Source organism: Nilaparvata lugens, chromosome 7 (assembly GCF_014356525.2).
Source record: "Nilaparvata lugens isolate BPH chromosome 7, ASM1435652v1, whole genome shotgun sequence".
NCBI lineage: Eukaryota > Metazoa > Arthropoda > Insecta > Hemiptera > Delphacidae > Nilaparvata > Nilaparvata lugens.
The window spans coordinates 868,129-893,905 of NC_052510.1; the positions used below are offsets into that span (position 1 = coordinate 868,129).

At 31.4% G+C, this 25,777-nt stretch overlaps 1 protein-coding gene across 4 annotated transcripts; it reads left to right on the forward strand.

The window, feature by feature from the left end:
• Positions 1-422: 422 nt before the first annotated feature.
• LOC111051830 (cytochrome P450 4c21) lies at positions 423-25,332 on the forward strand. Of its 4 annotated transcripts, none has more exons than XM_039433407.1 (12): positions 423-1,082; positions 5,921-6,102; positions 7,168-7,274; positions 7,818-7,905; positions 8,312-8,497; positions 9,210-9,279; positions 9,571-9,697; positions 10,091-10,157; positions 10,494-10,597; positions 10,973-11,201; positions 12,082-12,261; positions 13,678-13,997. In XM_039433407.1, exons 2-12 carry the CDS (start codon positions 5,949-5,951, stop codon positions 13,833-13,835), a joined length of 1,470 nt encoding a protein of 489 aa, XP_039289341.1. In that variant the 5' UTR covers positions 423-1,082; positions 5,921-5,948; the 3' UTR covers positions 13,836-13,997. The 4 variants fall into 4 exon arrangements, with proteins under 4 accessions (XP_039289341.1, XP_039289343.1, XP_039289340.1 ...); XM_039433409.1 differs by lacking the exon at positions 423-1,082 and adding an exon at positions 3,098-3,483 and having other exon boundaries at positions 13,678-13,835; XM_039433406.1 differs by lacking the exons at positions 423-1,082; positions 13,678-13,997 and adding exons at positions 5,057-5,106; positions 25,005-25,332.
• Positions 25,333-25,777: the final 445 nt, after the last annotated feature.

Consider the following 25,777-nt stretch of genomic DNA (forward strand, 5'->3'; position numbering starts at 1 on the left):
ACCAAGTCATAATATAATAATAATTTATTCGACCAAAAACAAACATTGTACAAACAAATTGAAATAAAATAACATAACTGGTGTATCAAACACCCACGCATGCACAATACATGTTTATCATCATAGTCTAAATGAAGCCCCAAAGGTAATCCTGTGTGGGGCCTTTCTTCGTATATTTAATCACAATAGAAAATGATCAAACAAAAGATAGAAACAAATGAAAGAAGTAGGAATATAGAGAGTCTTACATTAATAGTATAAAAAATCTTAAGAAACTACAAAATATCAAAAAAGAATCAAGAGAAAAAAAATTGAAACTAAAATAATGAATCATATTGCAATTTAAACAGTTCTCGCATTTACTATTATATTCTCGCATTTAATATATTCTCGCATTTAATATATTCTTGCATTATTATTATAACGACTAATCTAATAGAAAATCAACAAATTTTTCACAGAAAGTGTAAATTATACCTCGTGTTGTGTATTTTTTTTAAATTTTCTGTATCAGTATTGCTCAAATAAATCCAAGGTCAACCACCTTGTAATTCATTACGAGAAAGCTTGTTACTCATTTATGTAATGTGCGAACTTTTTACTTGTATTACAACACGCGAATTAAATGAATTGACTCACGTTTCAAGCCGGCGTGCACTGTCTCACATACACACACATATACCTACCTATGCTACGCATTGTGATCATGACATTGATACAAGAAAAAACACAGATCAACTTGCAGAAGTGATGAAAAAGTGTGCGTAAAACTTGTGAGATTCAGTTCAAACGGTCAGCACTAGTTGAACGGGACACATTGAGGATAGTTATAAGGAATGCTGACTGTTTGATGTGAGGTATGTTGTAAAGTAGGACACCGGCTAAGGAAGTTATTGCTTGCGCTTATAAGACATGGGAAAACAAAGAGATTTTTTCTAAACTATTGATGGAGACAATAATAATACTAATAATTGGTTTATTCCTTCAATCATAGTTGAATTGGCTTCAGAGCCGATAAGTGCTTGTGTCTTTTTGAGAAAGGACCGATTAGGAGAGATTTTGTATCGGAACGGTATCCTATTGTAAGTATGGTTGCCTCATTTAATTGATTTAATCAATAATTGTGACCTAATAATATTATTCAATAAACATCAAACATCCAATTTATTGAAAATGATAATAATAGATTCCATTGGTAGATAGAGATATTATTAATAATTGTTCGTTGATTAATTTTATTTGATTCTATTCACATTTATTTTCATCATACAACATAATCTATATTCGTTTTTAGAGAATTATAAATGTAAAAATTTCATGAAGAGCAATCAATCAATAGATTTTATCCAGAAAATACAATATTCTGACATTATAAATAATTATTTACTGATAAAGTATTTCATTAGGGCTACTTGGGTTTTCAGTTAAAAAATAATTCCATGGTATGTAGCCTAATCTTTTATTTGAAAAAAAAACTTTTTTCATCAAACACAATAACAACTATTTTCGGTATATTCAATCCATTTTCAAATTTTTCTTGAAATAAACTATTATTTCATGGGTACTATCACAGCCTACTATAGATATCTAATGTAAGCCATGGTACTATGGAATTATTTTCCCCTGAAAAATTATATAATATTATTCAAACATATGCATAGTAATGAGCAAGGTACCTAGAATACAATCCATATGAATAAAGTTGAGCATTTGCTTATACTTCTAAAATATGGAGCATTTGCTTCATTTTCTATGAATAAACATGAGCAGAACCTTTTGCTCATTCTCATCAAAAAATAGTTTGAGCATTTGCTCAAAAGTAAAAGCTTTTGCTCAAAATTGTATGAATAAACTAGAGCATTTGCTCAACTTTTGAAGCAAATGCTTCAGAAAAGGTGAGTCTAGTCTAGAGCAGCTTATCACCTTTTGCTCATAGTAAAATGGCTCAACTAATTCGTATGAGGAAGAGGAACCTATACCAGATACGATCACAACCAATAGTTGAGAACTATAAAACTCTTTAGATTCAACCATGATATATATCACCATTATCCCTATAAAGGAATAAATACAAAATATAGCTACCTAATATAAAGATAGCCATCACAAAATAGGAAATAGGCATTTAAGAAAATGAGAGTGTAGACGACTATAAGAAGGCTATTCATATTATAAGAATATGCTGAAGATTATTATAGAGATGACATTTTTTCACGCTATTATTTCAAAATTTTAAACTCAACTAACCTAAATCTCTATTCATAAATAGAAAACTATATAAATAGGCTCTTGCGAACCAAGTTCCCAGTATAATTTATGTGAAAAATTGGCAAACCGCGAACTAATAATATTATTCCTTTCCATCTGTATATCTGGGTTTGTTTCAAAGTCTTGACATTCTGTGTGTATGAATACACAGTATTTTCTATGTTATAAATAAACTGGACAGCCTTTTTACTTAGGTACATACTGCGAGTTATATTCAAACCATAAGTGTATATATATTACTTATGCACATTATATGGTATATTGACTTGTCTTATACTCCATCCTGGGGTCCCCAAGACGTAATCTAAAAAAAAAAATCGTGACGAATTTGGTCTTCAATATGGATTAAAAAATTTGTTCGGTTCGTCCGCCAGGGCGATATATATTTTATCTATATATTTATTTTCATCCCACAGCAGCTGCAAACTTTGAAACACTCATCTCTAGACCCCGAAAGACACTGAAGTAACGAACGGTTGTTCGCTCCCCCCACTACAGTATGTGGGACAAATCCTTCACGAACTAGGTTCCCCGAACCAAGTTCCCTAATATATGGGGCCCTTTAGTATTGCATCGTGTAATAAAAATTTATTCACGTCAATATTCTTGAATATAAATAAACATAAATTTAGCTTGACGAATCAATGGATAATAGGTAAATCAAAATTAGCAGAATTTTTCACCAAAAAATATAGGTCTATAAAGAAATAATACATCACTTAGGTAATAAGATTACTTTATTTTTAGATATTTTATTACAGAAATTTTATGAATGAAGAATATAATATTTTTTTAAAAAGATTAGAAAAACGTTTGAAATTGGTAAGCTATTTTTAAGACAAATGATTTACAATCTTCTTCATCAAAGATTATTGTAAAAAGCTGAAATCAATGTGGACTTTGGAATCTCTTTCTTGTCAACTCACCTGAAATAAATAATATTATTCAACCACGCTTCAGTATTATGAAGTGTAAGCACAAATTCTGAATCCTCTCATAAAACTGGAATATGACACAAAAGACCGAGAAAATATACCGATGGATTTCTGTAGGTTATATATGAGCCTGTAGGGGCTCTACGGTACTATGTAGTCTTCATTTTTTATAAAAAAATCATTTTGATATAATTGTTGTGAACTGTAAACGGTTGTCAAAAATTCTGGGTACCATAGCCTACTTTATCATCTGAAGTACAATATAAATTTGTCATAAAAGGTATGTATTCTCTCAGAAATATTTTTAATTCTATGTACGGTGTAACTTATCGTGTACCTATTCATGAATACAGCTCTATTATATTAATCAATACTATCACATGTATTTGTCTATCGCATCTTAATTTATTATAAATCCATCATAATTTATTATCAACAATACAGTTTGTTTGCGATCACATTCAGTTTTTCAAATATAGAAAAATCTTTTATTCAACTTACAGTAATTGGTTTTAATTAATTTATCACATCTTATTCCAGGCACGTCTTCCAATTAATGAAATCTTTATCTTATATCGCATTGTTGAATGCAGTAATTCTTTCTCAATCAATGCATCATGCTATTAATTACATAGGCTATTACAATGATGGTACAGGTAGGCTACCATTAAATGTGAATGTAGATTTAAAATATTAAAATGCATACAATATTTTTCCCTTGCGCTTTTCAAAAAGACCAATACTGCCTGAACATGAAAATTGCTAAGGGTGTCAAAAAATTTCCAGTAGAAACTGCCGAGTTTTTCAAGACGAGAATACTTTATGGATAGTTTTGTTTTATAATAATTTGCATTTTGTATGTTAGTTTATAACTAATTTGTTATCCTTATTTATTTTTTAAAATTAATTATCATTATAAACCAGTATATTCACTGCTGTCGACTTCATAAGAAAACACAGCAGTTTTTTCTTATTTGATAACTCCTCACTATAAACTTTTACAGCTTTGGATTCAGAATAATTATTGAATCAACATGGTTCACTATATCTTGCCACTTGATATCTCAGATCTAATAATAGATAATTCGCCTGCCATACTGAACTGTACGGGGTATAAGGTATCACTCCTCTCCCATAACCTTGGTAGAATTTCTATATGACGTTAAGTCATCCTGCTCATATCATATCTAATCATCTTTCACTTGTGATAATTAGAGAGAAGGCCTGAATTGATTGTTCCAATTATAATAGCTATCTAATTTGACAATTTGACTAGCCTAGATAATAAAACTGTCATCTGATAGATTTTTTTCTATTAGAAATAGAAGTTTTTCTATATTGATCTAAGGAACCTTTTTCAACTATTCTTATTCAAGCGCAATACACCCGTAAATCAGATATTTGATCCTTCTAGACTATTCATCTACTTTTTACAATAATTTTTTGTAGGCCAGCTAGCTCGACTCGTAATAATGTTCATAGTTACAGAACACCTATTAGATAACCATAATCATCAATATTGACCTTAAACTGTTGCACTTACATAATTACATCCAACCTCATCAATAGTAACTTAATTAAAAAAAAGTTCATTGAGTACGGTATGCCTATTGCAAACCACCTATCAAGTTTGAGTTATGCAGGCCTTTGTTTGTACATCCAGCCAATCAAAATTATTGTATTGTATCCTCTTCCACTCCCTCTTCACCCAAGGAATATAGACGAATACCCTACCTAATTATAGAATCTCCCACTACCAATACATTTTTTGAAGGATCTGTTTTTGAAAGAATAGAATACGGTTATTCATTAACTCACTAGTCTGAGGCTAATCAAGAACTGATTATAGCGGAATGTCTACTAGCATGGATTCTATTATAGTTTTGATTCTGGACAATATCTGGTAGGTGAAATGCTTTTAATAGTTGTAAAATATTAAAATACTTTTAACATGTCTTAAATATATATTCATTTACTACAGTCCATAGTAATAAATGTTTTTAATATTTTAAATTATCATTGTCGTACCCAAATGTTATTATCATAATTCATTTTTTTCAAATATTAATATCAAATTCTGCTCAAAAACGAGAATATATCACTCGTAATTTAGTACCATCAATCATGAAATATGTAAATCAATTAAATTAAGTGTTAGTTTATAGAATAAAAAACATTTCATAAAAGAGTCAAATTCTCTTGTTTAAATCAATTATAGTAGATAGTTGATGAAATACAAAAATGTAGCAAAGATTGAGAAAAAAATTTATATCCACGATTTGAAAAAAATATTTTTGACAGAATCACATACGTACAACTCATAAAACGTTACCTGCGATAAAAAGTGATACAGTAACTACCGTACATAGTTGTGTTTTGTTTTTTCTTGTAATATTGTACTGTTGTTTATGAGAAACAATAAATTCTATTCTATTCTATTCCTTCAAAAAAAAATGACTTGAATCTTCATTTCAGTACTTTGGAAAGGTGCAACTATTGGAAGTGGTGCAAACCAATGTGAAAGCATTTATTAAATTGAATCTTTAAAAAATAATCGATGAACGATGATATAAAAAGTAGTTATAGGACCCTCTTAAAACAATTACCCTGGACTAGAGTGTAGGTAGCCTATAAATATTCATTAACGTTTAGTAATTCTATAATATAAGATTTGAAGAGTTTTTGTCTAAATTAAATACATTATTTTACTTACACAGGACAAATGTTCATTACACTTTTCTGAAAATGCTCTTGTATTTTGTGGCATTAATGGGGGTGATAGTGATTTATCACTTCTGGAGGCTGCACAGACTAAATCAACAAACAAAAGAGATAAAGGGCTTACCATCGCTACCCTTCATTGGCAATGCCTACTTACTTCTGGGTCTCAAAAAAGCTCGTAAGTATTTTATATTTTCACCATAAAATTTATATATTTCTAAACTCTTTCATTAATCAACGATTTAAATTTACAGTCACATGTATACCAATGGCACAGTATATTATATTCTGTTGTATCCTCAGGTAGTATTGTGATAATATAGGTACCGTACTCATGAATTCGTTAATTATACCGGTAACGATGAAAATTATAAGAATATTCAGGGAATATAGTGAAGATGAAGATAAGAATATTCAGGGAAAATAATTTGATGAAAATTATATGAATATTATTCAGGGAATATTGTGAAGATTAAGATGTTCTTCATTTGCACTTGCAGTATGAAATAAATGACGACTCAATGTAATTTTTTTGAATTAGAAACGTTTTACATTACTCACTTGAAAAACAAGTTCTATCTGTTTTACAAGTTTATATGGGCGGTTGACAACCGTGAAGACGTCCCTGCCGAAAAATTGCTCAAGAGCGTGAAGTGAATGAATATATAAATAAGCAGTTCTTAAAGAAATATATAAATTTTTATATTGCTTGTATTTGATTAATAAATAATTTTGTATATGCTGCATCTAAGCAGAAGAGTGTTTGAGATCTTTGATTTCTAATCGGTTTTAGACTGTGTGAAATGTGTCCATATAAAAAAACAGATTATCTTTTTTCGTAAGGGCTACTCTTGAATAGAAATAAAAAATAAAAATCTAAATAATAATAATTTTATTTCATTTAATTACTTGATAATGGCATCATGGCTGAAACATGTCGTAAATAAACAATTTTAAAAGAAGGGTACTTGGATTTTTATTTTCTATTAAAAAAAAACAGAGTATCAGGTTTATTCTTTTAATATAAATCACTAATATATCCACAGAGATGAATGTTTCAACATGATTACTTGGGCTAATATTCTAAATTAATTAGTAATTCCCTTTTTGTTCAAAGTAAGGTATTAAGCTTTTATCAAAATAATATTTTTGCAATAGTACTTTTCCCAATTCTTACAAAATAGATTTAACTCCGATGTTGATATAAAACTAATGAAAGTTTCATAATTTGCTTATATTTCAGAGATGACAACAAAAGTGAACGAAATTATATCAGCTCATGGAAGTATCTTAAGATTTTGGATGGGACCATTCCTTTGGATAGTTGTGTCAGAGCCGAATTACTTGGAAGTAAGTCCCATTAAATTATAATTCTCATAAATAATAATAATTAGCCTACCTTATCATGGATATTTGAATTAATATTAATCTATTAAGACTCTATTGAGTTATCTATTGAAATTAAAACTTTTTATTTCCCTCAATGAAATTTTTACTATTAATTATTTCTTTTCATTAGTTGTACATCAACTGAAGCTAATAGAAAGATATTGGTAATTTATATTATCTGTAACTATGATTACAAGAGTAAGGAATTTTATCTAAACTTGGAAAAAGCTTATATGTAACGGCATCAAAATGGTTTTCAAAATTGAGAAAAAAACAGACAACACTCACTAATATTAAATTTAATTTCAATGTGAAATATTTGAATTGGTTTAATTCATTATATAAAAATGAATTATTTTTCCTGCTCATCTGTTATTTTTGGGGAAATAATCGGTGAAGGCCAATAACGCAAAGAGCTTGATCATTTTTAAAAATAACTTATGTCACAAGAAAACATTGCATGATATTGTATATTTTTGTATGGTTAACATGGTTTTGTTACAGGCAATTATGACAAGCGAATACGCAACTAACAAGAGCGAATCTTATCAATTCTTCAGATTTCAAGCAGACGGAATTTTCATTGCTTCAGGTTCGTCAACTTGGCATACCGGTATAATTTAAAAAAATCTAACTTATAATCCTCAATGACTTAAATAAAACTAGTAGGCTAAAAAAACGTTAGATTTAGCTAAATCACCTATATTTATTTTCTCATTTGAAATATCAACATATTATTGAGCCCTGTAATAATGAGAATTTATGAAGAATTCCCTCTCACCTTTTTGTAATGAGGATCTCATACACGAGTACTGCACCCATTAAACATTAATATTTGAAAACAATATTTCCTGTGAGTTCAAATTGATAGCATACTTCAATCTATCAGACAGAAATTAGTTTGTACTAGCCTAGTATTAATATTTTTTATCTATTTATAATCAATCAATATATCTCACCAATTTTTGTGATCAAGAATATCTTCTTCTTTCTCTCAGGACAAAACTGGCGGAGATTACGGAAAATTGTGTTACCATCTTTTCATCAACGGTTGATGAGAAACTACTTCAATGTTTTCAAGAAAGAGAGCCGATTGTTCACTAGTCTATTGGAGAAGGAGGTGGATAAGGGACCTTTCGATATGCACGATTATGTATCGAAATTGACAATGGATATTCTGTGTGGTCAGTAAATAATTGATGGTTGAGTTATTAGGTAGTTAAATTTAGTATCAGGAGAGAAAGTATACATAGGGAAGTGACACTGTAATACCCTTTCTCCATTGACTGAGAAAAATAACAACTAATTAACTTATTGTCCCAGAGATTAAGATAATCGTCGTGTGCTGGCGGTCCTCCCATTAGCACGGTGTAGCCTATAAGCTTGAGGAAAGTTCTACTAACAGCGAAATGAGCATCGAAATCATTCCCGGTAGTTCATAACCAACATAAAAGAGTAGGTCCACTCAGCTCTTAGAATATCATCCCTATTAATATAGTAAGGTCCATGTTATAATGACAGTATTTGATCTACTTTGGTTTTGCTATCATTGTCTATCATTTGACAAAGCCGGTGGTACTATCCTTTTCTAGGTCCACAATGATACCAATTATGTTTTTCACAGTGTAGAAATATAATTAATTAATGCAGAGAATCGGCATCGCTTTTCTTCTATCTTTATCCACTGCCATTATAACGTGGACCTCACTATACCCATGCACAAGCTCAGGGCTTATGTGAACTTTATCATTATCCTCAGCAAAATTCATACTAGGCAGTTCTTAGGAATCTATTCTGAAAATGAATTATCGGTAATAGAAGACTGGAACACTTTTCTGCTTGGAAAAATTGTCTAAAAGTCACGTATCAAATTGATTTCATCCTTGTATTTGACAGGTACCTTGATGGGAGTAGAAAGTAGAGAGCAAACAGATGGAAATATGGAGTTCGCCAAGAATCTTCAATTGTGAGTTGGATCGATTTTTTTCAATAGTCACCCACTACTCTATCTCATTTTTCATTTTTTTACCTTTAATGTCATGGAGAGGCATGAAATGCATGAGGCATTCTATCTCATTAAGAGGATTGAAAAAAATAAATATTATTGAGGGGAAGTTATAATACGAAAAACATAGAGAAATTGTATGCTAGTTGATTTCAATAGTAAATCTATTATTATAATAACAATTATTTCAAATTATATTTGAAAAAAATATTACTTAGTTTTTTAAACATCTAATGATCGTTTGCTTCACAGATCAACGGTGATAATAAAAGAAAGACATTACAAATTCCACCTTGGCTTCGACTTCATCTACAAGATGACTGATGGTGCGAAGAAGGAGGCTCAATACAATACAAATCTTCACAATTATGTTATTAAAGTAAGTTTCGAGATTAGGGTACAACATTGATTCAAAAGCCGTATTAATTATAAAACGTGATCAAATGAAGATGAAATTGAAATTTTATGGTGAATAGTGGCTAAAACCAAATGAATGAGGTTTAATTCAAAGTCGGCATTACTTAAAAAATGAAATCAGTGCTTCCCAATTCCTATCCAACCAATGCTGATAATAGTTGGAAGTGAATCTCACTATAAAATTGAAACTATATGAGCATAATGGTCAAACAGAAAAAACAAGCCAATAAAAGAACTCTGTAGATAAATAATCATTCTATGAGACCTGTATAAATAGTAGGCATATTGATTTTTATTGGTGCAGAGTTTTTCATATTCATAGTTCATGGAAGTTTTCTTTTTGTTTGTTTTTCAGATAATCAATCAACGTAAGAAACTCATGAATGAATTGAAAGACAAGAAGGCTGATGATAATTATGATGGTATGTGATATTATTCCATCAAGTTCTTATGAAATCAAAATTATAATTTTTATAAAATATAATATTATTGAATTCGTAGTAAACTTAACAGTTAATAACAAAATATCGGGGCACCGAGCTTCGCTCCGGAGTACAAAAGCATAGTTTATATGTATTTATTTATTGATAAACAGAGCAGGCACAGCCCAAAACTGTTTTCCCCGAATTTTAATTTATAGGCCTACACTATAAAATGTATAATGTATGAATCAAAATATAGTCTATTAACGTAAACAGTTAATAACGAATATTTTCTGATAATTGTAGGATTTTAATTTTTAATGTTTTGTTTCATAGATGACGATCTAGGAAGACCATCTTATCTAGATGTGATGCTGAGTCAGTATGAAGGATTATCTGATAAGGAGATTGCAATCAAGATCACTGACATGTTCATTGCAGTAAGTCCGAAAGCATGATAATCTTTTTCAAACAATTCTGAGAATAATGTCAAAATATTTTTTCGCCCAACTCACTTTGCCTGTAAAAAATAACAGAGTCCAAGTTGGATACCTGATGTCGCCTTCTTCATCATGCGATTATGAAGATTTCTAAACAAAATCACTGATTAGATAGAAACAAATCAATTTAATATAATCTTCTAATGAATAATTTTTTTAAATGAATAGTCTTTCAGTGAAATTCATCCACAAACTCATCTTCTTCCAGTGAAATAAATAGATCAATTTATAGCTTCATAAGTTTTATGTCAAGCTGAATCAAAACAAAAAACATTTTTCATGAAATGAACATTTTTAATGTTCTATTGATTTCAGGGCTCTGACACTACTGCAATAGCCATCAGTTACTCCTTCTTATTAATGGGAATGTATCCAGAAGTACAAGAAAAAGTCTACAGAGAAGTGATCGATGTCATGGAGTATGGAGACTTTGAAATTGAAAAACTATCAAGACTACACTACTTGGAAATGGTCATCAAAGAAGTTCTACGGTTATATACAATACCATGTGTGGTACGGAAGCTTGAGAAAGAATTGAAGATTGGTGAGTGAAAATTATGTTACTAATTAATTCGCAATTTAAACTCAATTCAATTTGATATAATCGAACGAAAAGCTGTCAATACGGGGAATATATCAACGCATATAGAATCTATGCCGAGAAGAATCTATATATCTTATGTCGAGATATAAGATACAATGGTCGATTCATTTTATAAATTAAATAATATACCATGTGTGGTACGAAAGCTTGAGAAAGAATTGAAGATTGGTGAGTGAAAATCATGTTACTAATTAATCGCAATCTAAACTCGATTCAATTTTATATAATTGAATAAAATCGAAGGGAAAGCTATCGTTCCAGTGAATAAATCAACCCATATAGAATCTATGTAATATTTAAATATGAGATACAAGAGTTGATTTATCAATCTTGCACGATTAAGTACAAAGACTAGCAATCAAGATCGATTTAATGGAACTTGTGTTTTGATAAAGAGCCAACATCTTTCTTAAATGTTCCAACACGAAAGTACAATTAATAATGAATTCGAGAGTGGTTATGCACTCTGATGTCTGGTACCTAGTTGTAGGTGCCACTATGTAGGCCTAAATGAAAATTATCATTTTATTGCTTACAATATTGAGATGAATTAGAATTATTGTAGAATTGAAAATAGAATACCTTTTTCAATTGTTTAGTTTATTTGTCGAAAGATTTGTGTGCAAATGTTATTCCCACTACAGTATAATAAGATATATAGATGCTAATAAGCATGCAGTTCATACCTATAGTCTTGTTCAATACTGGATACTATCACAGAATAAATAAGTATTCACTTACTTTATGATACTATAAAGTTTCTGCTTCATAGCATTAATTCTTAGGGGTATAATTATTGGATTGTTCTCCTTTTCTATAGGTTCGACAGTGTTTCCAGCAGGAACCAGAGCTCTGTTGAGTCTCTATGCAGTTCACAGGAATCCTAAATACTGGTCAAATCCTCTCGAGTTCTACCCAGATCACTTCCTACCAGAAAATGTGTCAGCCAGACCAAAATACAGCTACATACCTTTCAACATGGGACCTAGGAATTGTCCTGGTGAATGAGTCATTGATTTTTTTGGATTATGATTCCCATTAAAGTTTGAGGCACATGCATTAGTGTGGAAACATGGTGGAGTGGCGAATAGCTTTAAGATTAAGCGTGTTGAAAAAAATAATGCATGTGATTATTATATAAAACGAAGATCCAAAGTTAAATGCTGTGAAATTTTGATAATAATTATTTAATGATAATTAATTTTATCTAATAACAATTATTTATCGATTAGCATTTGAATAAATACCGCTCCACTTTGTGCGTCACCATTTAAATACATATTCGCCGCTTCACCATGTTCCCACCCTTGGTAATGATGATGAATCAACCTACGATTGATTAAACATACTTAATTTCACATATTTTGAGCTATATGGCACGCTATAATGTAACTTCCCAAAGGCATCTTGGACTGCTTTTCCTATATCAAATTACTTTAAGAAATTTTTCATGAGAAAACATCTATATAAATAAAAATCGAACCTCAAATTTTGACTATCAATAACTTTTTTATGTGTGCACCAAATTTGATGATTTTTTAGTTGTGTTCGTTATGTTCAGGACCAGGTTTATGGCCTATCAAATTTATAATCCGACTTCAGGACTCTTTCCTACGGTCCTTCAAAGTTTACGCATGTAATCCGTATTGGAGAAGATTTGTGAGCTGGCCACAAACAGAAAAAAAATCAGCTGTTATAATCATTGCGTCATCTAACAGCCGTCGGTAGATAGTAGACAAGAGTGTGTGCTGCCAATACCTACTACAATAGTAATAGTAGGTATTGGTGCTGCTCCATAACCGCCCATGTATTTTATTCTAAACGCTCCGACTAAAAACAAAATGACGGTCTCAAGTTAAAGACTAACATGCTCTAAATAGATTGCTTTGTTTCTAATAATATTGTGCTGTCTTCGGTGTTTAGAATTAATTGATTTTTGATATATTATTACTAAGCACATAAGAAGTCTATATTGACATATAAATGTAACTACTGATTGTAAGATAATTTTCATAAACATAAAGTGATGCAGATTAAGCTAAGGCTAAGCACACCTGAGGAGGCGCGGCTTGGTGATACAAAGCAGTGTTGATCTTATGGAGATTGCCTTATCCTTAGTTCCACGCTTCCACGCCATGCCCGATTCAATGTGTGTGTGTGTGTGTGTGTGTGTGTGTGTGTGTGTGTGAGTGCTTCCATTCGAAGCAAGAAGCACCTGGATGCAAAATGCCGCATCGCGCCTCCTCAGGTGTGCATCCAGCTAAAGTTTGTTATAAGATGCATTAACAATTTGGCAGTACGGTTTACTGTATCACCGAATTATCTAATCGAAATTTTAATTTTTAGACAAATAATTGTATATTTTGTTCAAATATTCAATTGTTGGAGATAATCAGGATTATTTCTGTTAAAACAGGTCAACTGTTCGCCATGCTATCGATGAAAACAGTGATCGGATATGCCATCAGAGAGTATGTGTTTCACTCCGACCTGAAGCTAACAGATCTGGAGTACACCGATGTATTCATGTTGGAGTCTGAGAACGGATATCCAGTCATAATTACTAAACGATAACTAGCAGACCTTAGTATTCGGTTATATTGAATAGTGTATATAATTGGTTAAGTTCTAATTGGTAGTGACATTCTAAGTTCCATATTGTTTTGTTTTGTAAATATTATGAATTTGTAGCGTTGAAAGTATGTGAATCAATAGTTGTAATAATAAACAGTTCTAATCAATGTAGATTTTAATGTTCATTACTACCGTCTATTTTCTTTATAACTTAATTTTTTGTGCAAGAAATACAGAGAAATTTTGAATCTATGATATTTAGATCGTTTTTTCAGCTTCAAAAAAATATATCTGTAGGATAAAATGAAGGATACCATATATTTCAAAATAAGACTCTCCCAATTCACTTTTAAACTTATGTTTATTTTCTTTTTCGCACAACATAATTCTTTGAGCCCATTTCAATGACTGATGTTTATTTTTGGTGAGTTTGTTACTTTAATTAATTGACCGAGCGAAGTGAGGTCTAAGATTCAAGTCGACGGTTAGGTATTTCTCTTAATGTTTATTTAAATGTTTATATGTTGCGCATTTACGGCGAAACGCGGTAATAGATTTTTATGAAATTTGACAGGTATGTTCCTTTTTAAATTGCGCGTCGACGTATATACAAGGTTTTTGGAAATTTTGCATTTCAAGGATAATATAAAAGGAAAAAGGAGCCTCCTTCATATACTATTAGAGTAAAAATCAGACTACAGAATTATTATTCATCATAAATCAGCTGTCGAGTTGATTATAAATTGCAAGTAGGCCTATTGTTTGCAGTGGAAAACACGCTTTTTCCACCATATGCCAAACCTAACAATATTAGAAACCCGTGAAACTCATGACTCCTTGAAGGTACAGACTTGGAAAAGTATCATCTCTTCGTATGATGTGTAGAAAGAGAATGTTTATGATGGCAATCTCAAAATGTTTTGTCATCATGAGAAAAACAAGATGGCTTTTCATGTGAATTTTTGGCAATTTTCATGTGGAAAATGTAGAAAAACGTTGTTATTCATGTAAATTCCTGGTAGTTTTTACGTGTTTATAATAACGTGAAAATGTTAAAACAAAAAACGTGTTCCAACTTATATTATAGTTGGAACACTTCCAAATTTTTTCACGTGAAAAAAACGTTCTTGTGTTATCTGGGATTCTCTCCATAACCTTCGTAGTATTTCTATAATGACGTGTTAAGTCATCCTGCTCATATCATATCGCTAATCATCTTTCACTTGTGATAATTGGAGAGAACGCCTGAATTGATTCTTCCAATTATAATAGTTATCTAATTTGACTAGCCTAGATAATAGATTATTTAATAGATCTGTGAACATACATTGAAGTTTTTCTATGTTGACCTAAGGAACCTTTTTCAACTACGGTATTCTTTTTCAAGCGCAATACACCCGTAAATCAGATATTTGATCTTTTTAGGCTATTCAACTACTTTTTACAATCATTTTTGTTACCTAGCTCTACTCATAATAATACTCATATTTAAAGATACCTATTATATAGATAACCGTAATCATCAAAATTGACCTTAAACTGCTGCATTTACATAATTACATCCAATCTCATAATAGGAAATTAATTAAAAAAAGTTAATTGAGTATGGTATGCCTATAATTGCAAACTACCTGTCAAATTTAAGTTAAGCAGGTCTTTGTTTTGTACAACCAGCCAATCAAAATTATCGTAGGCCTATCCTTCTTACTCCCTCTACACCCAACGAATTCCTAATTTATAGCAACTCCTACTACCAGTACATTTTTTGAGGGATCTATTCTTGAAATAATACAATACGGTTATTCATTAACTCACTAGTCTGAGACTAATCAAGAACGAATTATAGCGGAATGTCTACTAGCATGGATTCTATTATAGTTTTGGCTCTGGACAATATCTGGTAGGTGAAACCTTTTTAATAGTAATTTAGTAATCAATCATTAAATATGTAAATCAATTAAATTAGGTGTTCAAATTATTTTGTTTAAATTAGTTGATGAGACACAAAAATGTAGCAAAGATTGACAAAAGAATTTATAGTATCCACTATTAGAAAAAAAAATTTCTGACAGAATCAGCACCCTAGGTACAACACCTATAAAACGTTACCTGCTATAAAAAGTGATACCTACATCCTTCAAATAAAAAATGACTTATTTTCACTTTTGAAAGGTGCAATTGCTGGAGTTGCAAACCATCAAGCTATCAAATAAAAAAGTTTTCTCAGGAAATCATTTTTTTCGATCATACTTTTTGAGATATGATCGCTCAAAGTTTACATTTTTGGGACAGAACATCTCAAATTCAGTACGATATAAATCCATGAGATTTAGAGGATGGATTCTTCATGGTATTGTTAATCTAGTAAAACAAACATTTCTGAAAATATCAATTTTTGGAAAAGTGTTATTCAAGTTACCAAAAATAACTCGACTAAAAGTTATTTTTGGTAATTTTTAGTAAATTGAATAACTTATCTTAAAAAATTATATTTTCAGAAATTTTTGTTTTACTAGATCAACAATACCATGAATATCTATCCTCTAAATCTCATTTATTTATCTCTTACCGAATTTGAAATGTTCTGTCCCAACATTTAAACTTCGGCGCTCATATCTCAAAAATAATGATCGGAAAAAATGTTTTCCTGAGAAAACTTTTTCATTTTGATAGCTTGATGATATACAAATCAAAAACTTTGAAAAATATCACGAGTAAAAGTTCATTTTTTAGCCTTTGCAAAGCCTATAATTACGGTAGTATAACATTTACGGCACTACTGCCGTTCAGATGTCATAATATATAGTGGAGAATTCAAGTGAATTTCAATCAGATTTTAAAAATGATTAGGACTATCAAGTTTTGGGATTGAGCATTCGAAAATTGAAATTACATTAGCATTCTCCATGATTAGAATACTTTTATGGATTTTTCAATTGATTGTTTTCGGTAGGTGCGTAAAGACATATGCACCACGAACACGTGCATTTCGCTTACCTTCAGCTGATGCTGTGCTTATTATATCTGTATGTTATTATACTGTTTCTATACAAATGCAGATATAATAAGCTCAACATAAGCTGATGTAAACCGAAATGCGAACGTTCGTGGTGCATAAGTCTGTAAGCTCCTTATACCGCGTAAGCAGTAATATGAAATGATATAATGTTCTATTGACTTGAGGGCTCTGACACGACTGCAGTAGCCATCAATTACTCCTTCTTATTAATGGGCATGTATCCAGAAGTACAAGAAAAAGTCTACAGAGAAGTGATCGATGTCATGGAGTATGGAGACTTTGAAATTGAGAAACTATCAAGACTGCACTACATGGAAATGGTCATCAAGAAGTTCTGCGGTTATATACAGCACCATGTGTGGTACGGAAGCTTGAGAAAGAATTGAAGATTGGTGAGTGAAAATTATGTTCCTAATTAATCGCAATCTAAAATCGATTCAATTTGATATATAATATAATCGAAGGAAGCTATCGTTCCATTGAATAAATCAACCCATATAAAATGTATGTGAATATTTAAGGAGAGGCTACTTTCGAGAAGAAAGAGAGGAAGGCCGAGAATAAGGTGGGAAGATGAAGTGAGAGACGATCTCCAAAAATGGGATATAAAGGATGGAGACAATTAACAGAGGACCGAGAAGCGTGGAGAGCTGTAGTTGAGGAGCCAAAGCTCATATTGGGCTGTAGTGCTAAAAAAAGTGATTATAGTACAGATATAATATAATTTCCAATATTTTTTTATCAGCTTCAGTTGATGTACAACTAATGAAGAGAAATAATTGAAGTTGAAAAACTCATATGGAGAAATATATGTTATGGAATCTCAAAAGTTTCAATTTTAATAGATAGCTCAATAGTCTTGATAGATATAGGTATTAATATCCATTATAAAATAGTCTAATTATTATTTCAATGAGAATTATAATTTAATGTGACTTACTTCCAAGTAATTGGCTCTGACACAATGATCCAAAGTGATGGTCCCATCCAAAATCTTAAGATACTTCCATGAGCTGACATTATTTCGTTTACTTTTGTTGTCAACTCTGAAATAGGAGCAAATTATAAAACTCTCATTAGTTTTATATCAACATTGGAGTAAAGTCTATTTTGTAAGAACTAGAAAGAATACTATTGCAAAAATATTATTTTGATTAAAGCGTACTACCTACTTTGAACAAAAAGAAATAACTAATTAGTTTAGATTATTAGCCCAAGTAGCCTAATCATGTTGAAACATTCCTCTCTGTGTATATATAGTGATTTATCTTCTATAACTTATATATAAAAATTAATGTCGTCTGTATGTTTGTTTGTTCCTTATAGACTTGAAAAACTACTTGACAGAACGGCATGAAACTTTGGGAATATGTTGTGTGAATATTGGGTTCTGTCCAGAACTTTTAATAGGGGGGCTAATAATAATAATTTATTAATCCATTTTACAGACCTATGTTTTCGTACTTGTCGGCCAAGCGGCTAGAAGAACGGAAAGATGATCATGATTCAAGATCATGTTGTGATATGATTTAGCATCTAAAGTTACTAGTTGTAATAAGCAGGTCACCCATGCCTAATATAATAGTTTGGAGTTGAAGTGTGTAGTTGATTGGTACCAGCTGTAGATAATGGTTAGGGCCCCATACACTAGAGAACTTGGATCGACGAACTTATGGTTCCCCGAACCAAGTTCGTGAAGGATTTGTCCCACACACTGTAGTGGGCAGAGCGAACAATGTATTCGGTGTCTTTCGGGGTCTAGAGCTGAGTGTTTCAAGTTTGCAGCTGCTGTGTTAGTTTTGGATGAGTGTGGAGTGTTCAAGAAGAAGCGAAAGAGAAGAAGTGAGTGGTCGAAAGGATGGTTGCGGGAGAGAAAGGAGTGGTCACATTTGAAACTTTTACACCATCTTAAAAAAAACGTCTTATTTGAGCGAGAGTGAATTTTCTACTTGTTAGATCTTGTAAACCTCTAATAATTAAGAGAGATACACTACTTAGAACAGCTGTATCACCTGAACACCGCCTCGTAGCTACACTTCACTACATATCTACTGCAAGGATCTGAATTTTACATATGTAATATCCGACGAACCGAACTAAGTTTTAATTGAAGATCAAATTCGTCACGAATTGGTTCGCGGTTCGCCGATCCAAGTTCGCAAGTGTATGGGGCCCTAACCATTATCTACAGCTGGTACCAATCAACTACACACTTCAACTCCAAACTATTATATTAGGCATGGGTGACCTGCTTATTACAACTAGTAACTTTAGATGCTAAATCATATCACAACATGATCTTGAATCATGATCATCTTTCCGTTCTTCTAGCCGCTTGGCCGACAAGTACGAAAACATAGGTCTGTAAAATGGATTAATAATTATTATTATTAGCCCCCTATTAAAAGTTCTGGACAGAACCCAATATTCACACAACATATTCCCAAAGTTTCATGCCGTTCTGTCAAGTAGTTTTTCAAGTCTATAAGGAACAAACAAACATACAGACGACATTAATTTTTATATATAAGTTATAGAAGATAAATCACTATATATACACAGAGAGGAATGTTTCAACATGATTAGGCTACTTGGGCTAATAATCTAAACTAATTAGTTATTTCTTTTTTGTTCAAAGTAGGTAGTACGCTTTAATCAAAATAATATTTTTGCAATAGTATTCTTTCTAGTTCTTACAAAATAGACTTTACTCCAATGTTGATATAAAACTAATGAGAGTTTTATAATTTGCTCCTATTTCAGAGATGACAACAAAAGTAAACGAAATAATATCAGCTCATGGAAGTATCTTAAGATTTTGGATGGGACCATCACTTTGGATCATTGTGTCAGAGCCAATTACTTGGAAGTAAGTCACATTAAATTATAATTCTCATTGATAATAATAATTAGACTACTTTAATACCTATATCTATCAAGACTATTGAGCTATCTATTAAAATTGAAACTTTTGAGATTCCATAACATATATTTCACCATATAATTCTTTTAACTTCAATTATATCTCTTCATTAGTTGTACATCAACTGAAGCTGATAAAAAAATATTGGAAATTTATATTATATCTGTAACTATAATCACTTTTTTTAGCACTACAGCCCAATATGAGCTTTGGCCGCCTCTACTACAGCTCTCCACGCATCTCGGTCCTCTGTTAATTGTCTCCATCCTTTATATCCCATTTTTGGAGATCGTCTCTCACTTCAACTTCCCACCTTATTCTCGCCTTCCTCTCTTTCTTCTCGAATGTAGCCTCTCCTTAAATATTATTTTAGGCATTCTGCTCTCGTTCATTCTACAGATATGTCCAAACCACCTAAGCATTTTTAAATTTTACAATATTTCGGCCTTTTATCAATGCAATACTAAATTAGTTCTTCTCCTCCACTCCTCTCCTTATTTAACTGGACCATAGATCTTTCTTAGGATTTTCCTTTCAAAAACACCAAGATGGTTTTTGTCTTTTTTTGTTAACGTCCAAGATTCACAGCCGTACGTTACAACAGGTCGAATTAGGCTTTCATATATTTCAAGTTTTGCGTTTCTAAATATGAGCCTGTTCTTCAAAAGTTTAATGTTACTGAAGTATGCTCTATTCTAGCAAATACTCTTTGCTTTATGCTGTAACTCATCTTGTTTTCGTTATTCTGTTCAACCCCCCAAGTATAGTTGAAGTTCCTTACACCTTGAAAGATTTTATGACCAATTCTGAGGTTTTGAGGAACTCTTCTTGTTTGACTCCTTGATATATCATATACCTCGTTCTACTTTCATTGACTATCAAGCCAATATTTCCGCCTCTCTCTCTCTCTCTCTCTCTCTCTCTCTCTCTCTCTAGCAACAATACGTTTCCTGCAGGACATCTTTCTTTCTTGCAATTGATACATCGTCCGCATATGCACCTGATCCATTCGGTGGAAAATATTTCCCCTGTCTATTCCTTCAATAGCTATGCAATGCAATATTGAATAGGATTGCAGATAGTCCATCGCCTTGTTTGACACCTGTGTTAAATTCAAAAGCGCCGCTCTTTCTATGACCAATTTTGACCATTGCTACAGTCTTACTCATTGTCATTTTTGCTAGCTAACTATAATCACTGGAATAAGAACTTTTGTCCAAACTTAGAAGAAGTTAACGGCCTCAATGGTCTACAAAATTCAGCTGAAAAACAGACAAATAATTAATCCAATTCTCATGTGAAGTATTTGAATAGTTTTATTAATTTGGGCGTATATGAAATTTAATTATTCTTCCTGCTCGTATGTTATTATTGGGGAAATAATCGGTGAAGGCCTATAAAGCGAAGAGCTTTATCAATTTGTTAAATAACTTATACGTAACAAGAAAGCATTGCATGCCGCCATTGTATATTTTTGTATGGCTAACAAATGATTTTGAAATTCTATGGTGAATAGTAGCTAAAACCAATGAATAGTGAGTTTTAATTCAAAAGTTGGCATTCTTAAAGAATGAAATCAGTGCTTCCCAATTCCTATCCAACCAATGCTGATCCTATCCAACAGTTGAAAGTAATCTCACTATAAAATTAAAACTATAAGAACATAATTGACAAACAGAAAGAACATGCCAATAAAAATAATAATAATAATAATAATAATAATAATAATATAATAATAATAATAATAATAATAATAATAATAATATTCCCTATCAAGCCCTAGGCACAAGCTTATCCTAAAAAAGATACTAGGAGTTCTTATTCTGAAAATGAACTATCGGTAATGGAAGACTGGGACATTTTTCTGCTTGGAAAATTGACTAAAAATCACGTATCAAATTGATTTCATCCTTGTATTTCACAGGTACCTTGATGGGAGTAGAAAGTAGATATAGATAATAAGAAAATTGAAAGTAAATCTCACTATAAAATTAAAACTATAAGAACATAATTGACAAACAGAAAGAACATGCCAATAAAAATAATAATAATAACTCTGTAGAATAAATCTTTTTTTATGAGACCTGTATAAATAGTAGGCATTTTTTTTATTGGTGCAGAGTTTTTCATATTCATAATTCATGAAAGTTTCCCTTTTGTTTGCTTTTCAGATAATCAATCAACGTAAGAGACTCATGAATGAATTGAAAGACAAAAAGGCTGATGATAATTATTATGATGGTATGTGATATTCTTTCATCAAATTCTTATAGAAACTTAATTATATTGAATTAATAGGTAGTAGGCGTACCAGTCAATTAAAAATATTTTATGTTAATTGTAGGATTTTAATTTTCAATGTTTTGTTTCATAGATGACGATCTAGGAAGACCATCTTATCTAGATGTGATGCTGAGTCAGTATGAAGGATTATCTGATAAGGAGATTGCAATCAAAATCACTGACATGTTCATTGCAGTAAGTCCGAAAGCATGATATAACCCGTTTTCAAACAATTCTGAGAATAATTTCAAAATATTGTTTCGTCTATCTCACTGTATCTAAAAAATAACATTTAGAAACCTGATACCGCCATTTTCATCATGCGAATATGGAGAATTTCTTGACCAATCACTGATCTAATAGAAATAAATCTATTCAACATAATTTTCTAATGAATAACTTCCACAAATTAATAGTCTTCGTGTGGAATTCATCATATTCCAGTAAAATCAATAGATCAGCTTTATAAGTTTTATGACAAGCTGTATCAAAACTAAAACAGGTAGCCTAGTCTACTCAGTTTGCATTTTAAGGCTGTGCAAAGGCTAAAAATAAACTTTTTACTCGTGATATTTTTCAAAGTTTTTCGATTTGTATATCATCAAGCTATCAAAATGAAAAAGTTTTCTCAGGAAATCATTTTTTTCGATCATTACTTTTTGAGATATGATCGCTCAAAGTTTACATTTTTGGGACAGAACATCTCAAATTCAGTACGATATAAATCCATGAGATTTAGAGGATGGATTCTTCATGGTATTGTTAATCTAGTAAAACAAACATTTTCTGAAAATATCAATTTTTGGAAAAGTGTTATTCAATTTACCAAAAATAACTCGACTAAAAGTTATTTTTGGTAATTTTTAGTAAATTGGATAACTTATCTTAAAAATTTATATTTTCAGAAATTTTTTGTTTTACTAGATCAACAATACCATGAAGAATCTATCCTCTAAATCTCATTTATTTATATCTTACCGAATTTGAAATGTTCTGTCCCAAAAATTTAAACTTTAGGCGCTCATATCTCAAAAATTAATGATCGGAAAAAATGTTTTCCTGAGAAAACTTTTTCATTTTGATAGCTTGATGATATACAAATCAAAAAACTTTGAAAAATATCACGAGTAAAAAGTTCATTTTTAGCCTTTGCAAAGCCTTAATAAATTACGGTAGTATAACATTATACGGCACTACTGCCGTTCAGATGTCATAATATATAGTGGAGAATTCAAGTGAATTTCAATAAGATTTTTAAAAATGAGTAGGACTATCAAGATTTTTGGATTGAGCATTCGAAAAATTGAAATTACATTAGCATTCTTCATGATTAGAATACTTTTATGGATTTTTCAATTGATGATTGTTTTCGATAGGTGCGTAAAGACATATGCACCACGAACACGTGCATTTCGCTTACCTTCACCTGATGCTGTGCTTATTATATCTGTATGTTATTATACTGTTTCTATACAAATACAGATATAATAAGCTAAACATAAGCTGATGAAAACCGAAATGCGAACGTTCGTGGTGCATAAGTCTGTAAGCTCCTTATACCGCGTAAGCAGTAATATGAAATGATATGTTTTATTGACTTGAGGGCTCTGACACGACTGCAGTAGCCATCAATTACTCCTTCTTATTAATGGGCATGTATCCAGAAGTACAAGAAAAAGTCTACAGAGAAGTGATCGATGTCATGGAGTATGGAGACTTTGAAATTGAGAGACTATCAAGACTGCACTACATGGAAATGGTCATCAAAGAAGTTCTGCGGTTATATACAGCACCATGTGTGGTACGGAAGCTTGAGAAAGAATTGAAGATTGGTGAGTGAAAATTATGTTCCTAATTAATCGCAATCTAAAATCGATTCAATTTGATATATAATATAATCGAAGGGAAAGCTATCGTTCCATTGAATAAATCAAACCATATAAAATGTATGTGAATATTTAAATATAAGATACAATGGTTGATTCATCAATCTTGCGCAATTAAGTACAAAGACTGGCAATCAAGATCGATTCAATGGAACTTGTGTATTGAAAAAGAACCTACGTCTTTCTTAAATGTTCCAACACAAAATTTTAATTACTAATAAATTCGAGTTTGGTTATGCACTCTGGTATCTGATACCTAGTTGAAGGTGCCACTATGCGGCAAATATAAAATATATCCACTATGTGGATAGATTGGAATTCTTGTAAAATTGAAAATAGTATACTTTTTCAAGTGTTTAGTTTATTCGCCATGAGATTTGTGAGCAAGAAAATGTTATTCCTACTACAGTAGTAATAGTAGGTATTGGTGCTGCTCCATAACCGCCCATGTATTTTATTCTAAACGCTCCGACTAAAAACAAAATGACGGTCTCAAGTTAAAGACTAACATGCTCTAAATAGATTGCTTTGTTTCTAATAATATTGTGCTGTCTTCGGTGTTTAGAATTAATTGATTTTTGATATATTATTACTAAGCACATAATAAGTCTATATTGACATATAAATCTAACTACTGATTGTAAGATAATTTTCATAAACATAAAGTGATGCAGATTAAGCTAAGGCTAAGCACACCTGAGGAGGCGCGGCTTGGTGATACAAAGCAGTGTTGATCTTATGGAGATTGCCTTATCCTTAGTTCCACGCTTCCACGCCATGCCCGATTCAATGTGTGTGTGTGTGTGTGTGTGTGTGTGTGTGTGTGTGTGAGTGCTTCCATTCGAAGCAAGAAGCACCTGGATGCAAAATGCCGCATCGCGCCTCCTCAGGTGTGCATCCAGCTAAAGTTTGTTATAAGATGCATTAACAATTTGGCGGTACGGTTTACTGTATCACCGAATTATCTAATCGAAATTTTAATTTTTAGACAAATAATTGTATATTTTGTTCAAATATTCAATTGTTGGAGATAATCAGGATTATTTCTGTTAAAACAGGTCAACTGTTCGCCATGCTATCGATGAAAACAGTGATCGGATATGCCATCAGAGAGTATGTGTTTCACTCCGACCTGAAGCTAACAGATCTGGAGTACACCGATGTCTTCATGCTGGAGTCTGAGAACGGATATCCAGTCAAAATTACTAAACGATAACTAGTAGACCGTAGTATTCGGTTATATTGAATAGTGTATATAATTGGTTAAGTTCTAATTGGTAGTGACATTCTAAGTTCCATATTGTTTTGTTTTGTAAATATTATGAATTTGTAGCGTTGAAAATATGTGAATCACTAGTTGTAATAATAAACAGTTCTAATACTAGAACTCAAATCTAATCAATGTAGATTTTAATGTTCATCACTATCGGAAAATTAGTAATTACTTTGTAATTTATAGAAAAGAAAGTTGAAAGCCATCTACTGTATTTTGGTTTGTGTTTCATCTTACATTTAGAATGCAAGATGACAAAGTGGTCTATTTGAAGGTATATATTCTATTTTTAATCTAATAGACTTCTCATATTCAACCACAAAACGCATGAGTTATTACCCTAAATAAAAATTAAGTAAAAACCGACGTGAAGGGATGAAAGGGGCAAAAAGGGATGAGAAATTGCATTTATTCAAATGCTAATAAATAATTATTGTCATTATTAAACGAAAATTCATATTAAATGCTGTAAACCACCCTGAAGACTTCTGCTACTACAAAATTGACAGGGTTAACAGATAGATGGTGACAGCTAGCTGTTGAACCTGTTGTCAATAT